Source organism: Elaeis guineensis, chromosome 6 (assembly GCF_000442705.2).
Source record: "Elaeis guineensis isolate ETL-2024a chromosome 6, EG11, whole genome shotgun sequence".
NCBI classification, from domain to species: Eukaryota; Viridiplantae; Streptophyta; class Magnoliopsida; order Arecales; family Arecaceae; genus Elaeis; species Elaeis guineensis.
The window spans coordinates 874596-885489 of NC_025998.2; the positions used below are offsets into that span (position 1 = coordinate 874596).

The 10894-nt window shown below is 36.8% G+C and overlaps 1 protein-coding gene and 1 long non-coding RNA gene across 2 annotated transcripts; both read left to right on the top strand.

Annotated features, from left to right (window-relative positions):
- Positions 1 to 1871: 1871 nt before the first annotated feature.
- Positions 1872 to 4692, top strand: LOC140858390 (uncharacterized). The gene is made up of 2 exons (XR_012141953.1): positions 1872 to 2624; positions 4287 to 4692. It is a non-coding gene; the product is annotated as an uncharacterized lncRNA (long non-coding RNA).
- Positions 4693 to 5664: 972 nt separating this feature from the next.
- Positions 5665 to 6919, top strand: LOC140858391 (uncharacterized). The gene has a single exon (XM_073258813.1). The coding sequence runs from the start codon at positions 5676 to 5678 to the stop codon at positions 6873 to 6875; it is 1200 nt and encodes a 399-aa protein (XP_073114914.1). The 5' UTR covers positions 5665 to 5675; the 3' UTR covers positions 6876 to 6919.
- The last annotated feature ends 3975 nt before the right edge of the window (positions 6920 to 10894 follow it).

Here is a 10894-nt window from a genome sequence, read left to right on the forward strand (position 1 = left end):
ACTAGTGTGATACAATACGTCCACAAATACATGCATATACCCTTGTTGTGGAACAAAAATGAGTATGCATGTACCATTTTTTTTTTTTTTTGTGAGTATGTACATGTGCACATGCACATGCATAATCACAGTCGGTCCTTGTAAACAGATGTGATGCATTCATGTTTGGTGGAAGAATACTATCATGGAGGATACATAATACTCACACACCATCAGACAGTTACGGTATATTTAGGATGAGAGCAATTCATGCCTTAGGATTGGGTGTTAGTATGCCACATATTGCTGTCAATCTACTTAGTCTCCTCTTAGTGGAAGACTGGGTCTGTAAACTAAAGCATTGTGTTTAGCTAATGCAATGTATGCACACATGCGCATGTACCCTTGTTACTATTTGATTGCAGAATGCATGTGAATGCAGCATAATCAACATAATATTTGTCATGTAAAACCTTCATTTATCCATTTTGTATTGAACTACATAATCAACATACATATCTGCGCATGCGTGTTATAGTTTATAAACTTTAAAAACTTGACGAGACGCAAAAGTTAGCCCGAGTTTAGCCCAATTCAAAGACTCATCTAACTATCCAGTGGGTCTTGAACGTCAAGACTCGATAGTATACATACACGAAATGTATGGATCCCTAAATATTTATTGTCAACATATCTGTAGACTAATTTAATAATTAATTTTTCTTGTTAGAAAAAAGAGACACCAATGACTATTTGACAAGCCATCAACTACCATTTGCATGTTATTGTCAAGTGCTAGGTGGGGGCAACCAGCAGAACTCTCTCAACGCATGATGGGAATAGGGAACAAGGTGAGGGTGAGTGAAAGAATAAAAAATGATGGAGTTTATTATTATTTTCACCCTAAACATACTAAAAAGCATCGTCCAATGATTTGCTTTGAGTGAAAATTTGGAAAAAGATGGTATGAAATGGACTATAGTTAGTGTTTAAGACTCGATTGAGTCAAATGACTTGGACCGAGTTTTGAGTAACTTAGCAAATCAGCTGAGTCAAGACTGATCCGAAATCTGAGTTTTACACAAGGCGAATCTCCTATCATTCAAAAACTTGCAGACCTCTGTTTCGGGTCGGCTTGATAAGTTTCTAAACTATTGTGTGTTGAATTTCTTGCACACAATTGGGTAGTCAGACTGTTGCATCTTTGCTGCTGTTGTTATGCAATATTTAGAAAGACTAGCACTCCCTTCAAATAAGAACAAATATTTTGACTAACTGGTATTTTCATAATGTATACAAACCATCTTCTCGCCAAATACATATGGGATAGTTAAAATAAGGTTTGCTGGTTATTACTGCTATTAGAAGGACTTGTAGCTAATTTTTATTGTTGTAGATCATTCCATCTTCCAGAAAACCAAATTAACTTGTGTGCTCATACTGTACTTTTGCTTGGCTGTAGGTAAAAGGGAAGGCAGCCATTGATGTTGTTTGCAACCCATTAGGAAAGTCAGGAGGTGCCTTGATCCAGCAATTTATGATTTTGACATTTGGGTCTCTTGCAAACTCGACTCCATACCTTGGAGGAATATTGCTAGCAATTGTTCTTGCATGGTTAGGCGCGGCAAAGTCGTTGGATTCCCAGTTCTCTTCCTTAGCTAAAGAAGAACTGGAAAAGGAAAAGAGGTTGAAAGAAAAGGCAGAAGAATCAGTGCTCAAGATGTCCAAAGAAGGCACTGATGGATCAGTGGGGAATATAAAGGTGCAGAGAATTGAAAATGTTTCTGTTCATGAAAGTTTGGCTAGTGAAAAGACATCAAATGGGTCATCTCTGAAACCAAAGTTTGCTGCCGAGTTTGAGGGTTCTCCAGAAAGCTCCACTCCTCGCATTCAATAAATTTATTCTCTGGAAGTTCTAAACAGCATAAGTGGTAGGGTAATAAGGTATCACTAGGAGTGAACCTCGTTTTCTTGGATAGGTGATAAGCTGGTTTGCTCTATATTCTGTTGCTGTTTCCTTTCTGAATATTTGTTGTTAGAGGAATCAAATGTAGGTTTGCTTGTTCCTTAATAGAATTTATTTTTCCTTTATTGACAGTCAATGTGCAATCTACCTGTTTTTGCAACCATTATTATAGCAACTTTTTTAAGCTAATAACTCTTTATAAAGAGTTCAAAGAGGAGGCATCTATAATGGTTACTTTCCAATATTTTAGTGTATAGAGGAATCTGTTGACTGCTCCCATGTTTATTTGTATTCTCTTATTCTCTTCTATTGGTTGGTTACCATGAGGCATCTATAATGGTTACTTTCCAATACTTTAGTGTATAGAGGAATCAGTTGACTGCTCCCATGTTTATTTGTATTCTCTTATTCTCTTCTATTGCTTGGTTACCATTGTTTCACTAAAATTTAGCGCAAAGAATAATAATGGAACCAGAGAGTGATCCCTGGTTCAACTGCCATACAGAGTAGGCTGAGCGAGCCAGCAGAGAGGATCCAGCAGTCAACAATCATCAAATCCTGTGGCAGTCACGAATAGTCAGTCCGACATGCATGTCTTCAGATTCTGTTCACGACTATGAAAAATTACTCACCTCAGAGTTGACAGGTTCGAATGCCAAGCGATTGTGTTGTTTCCAAGGTATGACCGTAATATTGGCTTGAAAATAAAATTCTTGAGCACAAGCACCTTATAGTTGGCATCTTACACTCGATGACCAAACTCAAGCCATGCAAATGGCTCATCTCATGACTGATAACATCCTGGCATAAGGATATTTTCCTGTATCCTGCATTGCTCCGTCTTTCTGCATAAAATCATTTAAGAAAATGGCTGATTTCTGTAGGCGATGGAGCTTTCCCTAGCATTTTCAAAGAGATTCCTCTTCCTAGTCAACCATACATGATAGATAATGCAGCATAAGAAAATAGAGTTTTTGTGATACCACAAACCTAATTAAACAGTCACACGAATCTTAAAGCGATGGAAAAATCAACAAAAAAATAGAAAAACAGAGAGAAGACTCCCGCTTCCGTTGAATTTTCCCTCCGATTGACTCTTGATTGGAGTCAAAAACCATCACCATGGAAGAGTTAAACTCCTCTCCTCTGGTCCTATTTAAAGGGAATCTTGTGTAGGAGATCTTTATTTTGACATTTGAGAGTATTGGTGTTTGATGAGTAATACTAAATCAATAGTAAATGGTCGCACCTATGGTTCAAGATGAATGGCAGGCCATGCTCCTCTTTGCCTTAAGTCTTAATAGCAGGTTGAGATACGTTATGAATAGACTTCTCAGCATGGTTAGATTTCTGTGAGTATAGAATTATTTATTGGATATGGCTGTTGACTCTAAAATATGCTCCAAGATTGTGTAGTTTGATCATATAGACTGTGAATTAATTTAGTCTAAAGAAATGTTTGCCATTAGAGTATATTAATGAATCGTGTTTGGTTGAGGATTATACTGATGTATATGCATTATGAGTCTTATCTTATATACAGAGACTACTTTTGTGTTTCGAACCCATGAAACCTCGATGATAATGGAGCAATTTTATTATTGCACTAAGATCTGCCTCTATTGTTTCTTATAATATAATAAATTATTATATTACAGGAATTAGATAAATTATATTATATATTTAGAGCTTTCAATGGTGGCTATATTTACAGCTAATATCATCATTGTAACTTATAATTGCCACTATGTTAATAATCAAATTTTGTTGATAGATCTATGGAGGCAAAAGAAAAAGTTGCTACAAATTAAGCTTGCTTGTATCGTGGTGAAACCATATAAATATGGAGGAAAAAAAAGGCCACTGGAACATTTTACTTTACAGTGACAATTATTTTTTTTTTTTTGTCTTCGTAAATATTTTTCCTTGAAGGAGGCAAATTTAATATTTGTAACCAAATTTTTAGTTATGATGGTCAACAAAGCCATTCTATTTTGCTGCTAGCCTGTTGTGATAAATATTTAGTGATAATTATGACGTTTTTAGTAATATTTTTTTCTGTTAAAAGGCTATAATATTGTAGTTAAAAGTCTATACTATTGTAGGATTATGCTGATCCAGTAATTGGCTCCTGAGTTTGGTTTCCTTCGAGCCAGTTGCCCACCCTATTGTTGTTTTTCCTGTTCTTTCTGTTTCATAGGATTCAATCAATGTGGTTGCCCCTAAAAGTCTATAGACAACACCAGAATATGACTACAAGAATCTCATTTGATCTTCAAAACCATGCCATCTCTTTTTCTAGACATGATTATTTTTTGGAAACCTTAATTTTGTTCTGCAGGTCAATTAACTTGATGACTTAAGCTCGGTATCTATATGTCTTTCTACGATCAGTGATGGAGCATTACGGAAAAAAGTTGGCACTATAAGTTGCTGGTCATGCATTTTCTCCGTGCCAGCACTCCCAAGCATTCCTTTTCTCATCCAAAAACTGAGGACACAAGAAATAGAAAAGTCCGTCTTTGCCCTGTCTTTTTATTATTATTATCATAGGAGCTGATGTATTTTTGAACTCGAATTAGGATACAAAGCATTATATTTGAATGAAGACAGTAGAAAGGAACAATAGCTGAAGCTGCATGAGGGAGAAGTTGGGTATTGTTTGGCAGTGCCCCTCTGAAGTGTAGGAGCGATGCTGGGAACAAAACCAGAGGAAATAAAATAAAATAAAAAAAGGATTTTATCTTCATGCTGACTTGTGTTTTGAATAATCAATCTATAAGCTTAGGATCATTGCATTGTCTTTTTCTTGCATTGCTTATTGAATGATGACATATAACCATCTTAATAAAAGAATTGATGTTTTTACTTTATGCGTCTGTCACATTCAAAAAGAAATATCTCTTAGGCCTGCTTGATGCATCTATAATAATTTATTATAAAGGGATGGACGTTTTTTTCCTTCCACTGGCAATCGTATCCATTTAATTAGTGAGAATTCCATTTGTTCACGCGTGCTTGCTGAGTCATAATCTCTAATTAATTAATCCCTCATACCTCGACCCCACTGCGCGATACACGCGCGAAGGCAACGTCTCAAATCATGCGGGACCATCAGACGAAGAATCTTAATTAAGTGGGAAAAACCCTTCAATTTGAGATCGATCCTAATAGCATGTCTGACCGGTCAAAAGTTTTCTTTTTATTTTATTTTTTTTCCATGAAAAGAATGTAGATGGCAAATTTTGTCAAGCTCCGTGACCTGCAAGTCTTACATTCTCGATGTTTGTCAAAATAGTATTATACGTTGGTTTTTACCTACTGCGGACGGTGGCACCGCCGGTTTTTGATGGTATAATTGTAAGGCCGTCGGCGGGTGGTAGATGCTTCGGTTGATCCCTGCTCAATTTTTACTCGGTAGTTAGTTAATCTTATGATGTCGTCATAAGACACTCATAACTCAATGCCCTAATCTATAATATTAACCAATAATTTAAGGATAATGAAGCTACATTAAGAAAATAGGAACTAATGAAAATATATTTATATATATACACACATATTAAACCGGCAAAAATCTTAACAAAGAAGCCTCGGGGCCCAGCAGGTTTTTTCTGAAACCCAGTGGGTGGGCCCGCCCACCCTGGCGTCGCAACCGGTCTTCCCTCGCTATAAAACCTCCCCTAAACCGCGTGAGCCGGTCGTCCCCAAATCTGGCCAGAGGAATCCGATGGACGGCAATCGCGGTCCGACGTCGACCGCCGTGGGGCTCTGCCTCCTTCCATCGGAGCTCCTTCACGAGATCTTCTGCCGCCTCGCCCTTCCGGAGGTCCTCCGCCTCAAATCCGTCTCCAGGGCCCTCGGTTCCCTCATCGCAGCCGACGAGTTCCGTCGCCTGTACGACCAGCGCTCCGGCCCTGGCGGCGGCTGGGTCTTCGTCTTCAAGAAGCGACCCCCGCGCGACTCCATCCTCCGTGGCTTCAACGCCCGCTCCGGCCGCTGGTTCCAGATCCCGGTCGCCGGGATCCTCGCGCCGCCGGCCGTCCCGCCGGGGGAGGACCTTTACTTCCTCGCCGCCTCCGGGGACTTCTTCCTATTCGCCTCCAACGGCCGCCGGGAGCTCGTCGCCGTCAACATCGCCACCCGCGCCGTGCGGCGGATCCCGGCGAGCCCTCTCGGGCCACGTGGCACGTCATCGTGGCGGCGGTCGGGTTTGAAGCTGGTCTCCGACCCCTCCGGCTCGGACCGCTTCCGGTTTCTCTTCGCCGAGATGGAGCAGGACCGTCCCTTTCTCTTCGAATACTGCTCGGAAACCGACGCGTGGCATTCTCACGAGGCGAGATCGGCTGATGGGGAACCGGCACGTGTCCCGAGAGAGGGGAGGATATGCCTGAGCGCGGTCCACTTTGGAAGCGAGAGCGTGCTGTTATCCGCGGGCGGGAGAAGTGATGGGCCGGTGGTGTTCCGGCCGAGGTTCCCGGCAGGGTTGGGACCGATGACAGGCGATCGGCTGCACGTGTACGGCGACGGGAATGTGGCGGTGATCAGATCGAGGGCGATTGATGAGGGAGGGAGAGTGAGGGTGAGGGTAGTGACGGGGGTGGAGTTGTGGGGGATGAGGTTAGATGGGAGGGAGTGGGAGTTGGTGTCGAGGGTTGCAGAAGAGGTGATAGAGGGGATTAGGAAGCCATATGGGGTGATGATGGGATGTTTGGTGGAGAGGGATGGCGTGGTTAGGTTGGTGTTGATGTCAAACTGTAAGGGGTTGTGGGACATAGTATGGCTCTCCTATGATAGGTTTGGGAAGGAGTGGGCTTGGGTCCCCGTGCCTGATTGTGGAACCAAAGGCCTCAACATGGCCGGCATTGCCTTCTCCACTACCTTCTCCAAATTATGGCCTTCCCCACCCCACTACGGGCTACCGATCTAATTTCAATTCAAATACACCACTTCGCACTCTGAATTTTATTGCAAGCAGTGGTTATGAGTTGGTTTGCGACACAATGGACATCCGGTATGATTGGAAATCATTAACAATTTGCGATGAATGACCTTTTTTTCTTTTTTTGCCCTCCAAAATACACTTGCAAGTGAAAGTTGTCGGCTTACGGTGTGACACATTGAATGCAAGGATCAAACCTCTTGGTGATCTGATTGTTGCCTTGGTCATGTCCGGTCACGTGCTGCTGTGAGATGATTAAACAGTCAAATTGGACCTCCTCAGTGCAAACATGGAGTATGGTGGATCTAAATTCGGCACCAATTATCTTAGGAGAAATCTTTTGTCCATCGCCTCCGATGGAGGGAAAGTATTTCACTTCATCGATTAGACTACATAATGCAATTAATAACGGAATATAGATTTAATATAATTTAATTTTTTTTAAATTTTTTTCTGACAAAAATATCTTTCTTTTGAGGATTTATTTGGCTCGCGAGAAGAAATTTTTTTTTCAAAAAATAACTTTTCAAGAATTAATTTTTTAAAAATAAGATTTTGATATATTTGGTTGATCATGAAAAAATGACTAATTATGGAGTAGCTTATGTTTGGTTGAGCATTCATTTTTCTATAAAAATTGTATAAAATATTTATTATACCATTAGTAGATATAACACTATATCTTTTCACTTCAAAATTTTTTATAAATATCAATATTATATTTATATTAATATAAAATATAATATCAATATATTATAATGTAACATTAGATCATAGTAATTTATTATATTAACATAATACTAATATATATTAATATTATATTAATATTTTAATATAATAAATATATTAATATAGATACTAAATATAATATTAATATAAATATTAATATATTAATATAAATATTATATTAATATTAATAAAAATATTATATTAGTATAAATATTAAAATAATATTAAAATATAATAAATATTATAATATTAATATTAATATTATATTCATATAAATATTAGGATAATATTAATATAATATTATATTACTATCCATTATTTCATCATAATCATTCATTGATATTTTGCAAAATCTTAGCCGTAGATCTTAAAAGAATATTTTGAGAAAGAAAAAAAAAACATCACTTTTTATTCCATGGGAAGTGTCAAAATCCACCTCCCCCATGGGTTTCACTTCTCATGAAATGTGAGAAATGACTTCTCATGAAAAGAGCTTTTTTCACCCTCTTTTCTCTTAAAACTCCAATCAAATAAGAGGTTTTCTCTCTACTTTCCAAAAACTGTCGCTTCCTCCCTCTACTTTCCATCAACCAAATGAGTCCATATTGTTCAAGATGTCATAAAACAAAAAAAAAAACTATTATTACTTTCTGATACTTTATAAGACGCTACAACGTGAGCCTACTTAGGTTGACTGCATGCTACTCATGGTATTTATGATTGGATTTGTAGTACTACAGATTGGATTTTAATTGATTTGTATCTTTAGCAAAGCGAGGATATTAGAACTTAAAAGTACGAAGAGTAGATTCCACAGACAACGTAGCAGATCCACTGACTAAGCAGTTGAGCCAACCAAAAATGAAAGTCCACCTTGAGAAGATGGAACTTAGATTTGTGTCCAATTGGCTTTAGTCTAAGTGGAAGATTATTAGATGTATGTCCTAAAAGTCAATATGGCTGACACATTGTAATAACTCTAGGATACAATTTTGTACTTAATACATTAATTTGATCAATAAAAAAATAAATTTATTTTTTATTTAAGTGTGATGTGTCTTTGAATCGTCCATGAAATTAACCTTCGATATATATTCTCAAGGTATTGAGAATTAGAGACATGTATTTAATTCTTAAATACTTCTGATGATAAGATCATCATGAGGATGATGATCGATCCAGATAGACTCACGCACAGTTTACTTTCTTCGAAATAGATGGATCTCTAGTTTACAGTATAGAGACACTGGACGATGAGTATAGATAGTTGTTAGAGAACAACTAGTACTAAGAGTAACCATACGAGAGATCACTTAAATTTTTACTTGATCATTAGTGATCATCTCGATGCTGTAGTTGTGTGACTGATCTTTTGACCTGAGATGGCATTGCTGCTCGCAGTGAGGCTGCTGGAGTTTGATTGACATATAAACATGAATCTCAATGAGCCTTTGTAGTAGATATTAACGACAGTTGGTCCACTATAGAAGTAGGGTGTGCATCAAGATGAGATCTATCAACCTTGATAGAAAGGAGTAGTCTTATGAGATTTGAGAAGCTCAGTCCAAAAATCTATGGCCACAGTAGTGTGATTGATGGAAAAAAATTTTCATAGAAGTCACAACTTGATTTGAGCTAATCGAATCCATTATATGACTGATGTTGAGGTTTGACGATTTATCCATGACTTGTCATCTAGTCGGGACTCACGATAGAGGAACTGTATCACACGTTAACTACACCTAGAGGTTCATTTTAGTTCTATGGATTACCACTAAATACTGCTAGTTATCACTGGTGGATTGTGAGAGCTCACTAGGATTGTTCTGGATCGACAATCCTTGATGAGTTAAAGTGAAATTATTTCGAACCATTGAAAAGAATTTCAATATACTTTGATAGAGATCATTGTATATCTCACTATCAGATATAATTAAATCTATGGGGTCACACAACAAGGATTTAGTCTAGAATCAGCAATTGAGCTTATGAAGTGCCAATTAGATTTAGAAAAACTGAATTGGATTCAGAAAAATCCGATTGGATTCAAGGTAATCTTGCTAGCACATGATTGGATCTAATTTCTCTTTTCATTTGGATTTCTTATTTGATAAGATAATTCAAATTTAACCACCTACTAATAATCTACATGAATTAGATTCATGAGACTTCAATTGTTGAGTGTCTAAGATTTTGGATCAATTGAATTAAGGGTGCAAGTCCCTAATTAATTTTCTTGATAGTTTATCTTGGGCACCCCTTGATTTGATCAAGTTGGGCATGTTCTATGATTAGAGGTCCTCTTGATCTTATGTGGAGCGTCCTTGGATGTATTTTGGGGTATGAAATAATGGATACAAGGGCTCCAATTGTTGGCGCCTAAAGGATCTCCTAAAGTAAGTTGGATAACTTAAGTTATTAGAAAATTCAATGCAAGTAGGACTTATATTATGAGATTGAATAGGATTCAATCCTCATGCCTATTTAAAGGGACCTTCCCTAAGGTGAGCATGTAATGATCCATGCAGAGACGTAATTAATCTCACATTGGCTATACATTAGATAAATCTTAGATAATCATAAAGGGATTGAAAATCCAAATAATATCTTCCAATTATTAGGATCCATTTAGTTGGATTTTGTCAGATTATGGGATACTATGATAATTTTTAAAAATTATTTATCTGAAAAAATAATTAAAGATGAAAATAACTTTTATTACATTTGATTAGTAGAAAAATTACTTCAAAAAATGACACAAAAAATAATTACTATGTTTGGTTGGAGGTAAATATATATAGGAATATGATCAAATTTATAAATATATTTTTTAATATAAAATATTTTTTAATATTAGGATAATATTGTTATCTCCAATTAGTTCTTATATAATGACTATAATCATATAGCTTTTTGTATAAGGCCATCTCCATCTTTATTTTTTTGTAAAAGCTCTTTCTCGAATGAATTTTGAAAGATATTAGAATAAATTCAATAATTACAAATGAAGCTTTATTGAAGATATTTTTATTAAGTATGAATTACCCTCATTCAAAAATTTATCAAATATCAATCTTTTTATGGTATTTATTTTACCTTCTCTCTTCAAAAAATAAACATGGGGGCTACCAATTTTTTTACCATCTCTTTTTTTTTATTTTTTATATCAAATATTATAATATAATATGAGATTCATTTTTTCATATCAGATTATCCCCAATCAAATGGATCCTTAGTTTTTTTTTTATAGGGTCTTGAGTTGTTACAATATATCTGAA

What these genes read in the sequence shown, in the direction of transcription:
- LOC140858391 (XM_073258813.1), top strand. Translation starts at nt 5,676, where the DNA reads ATGGACGGCAATCGCGGTCCGACGTCGACCGCCGTGGGGCTCTGCCTC.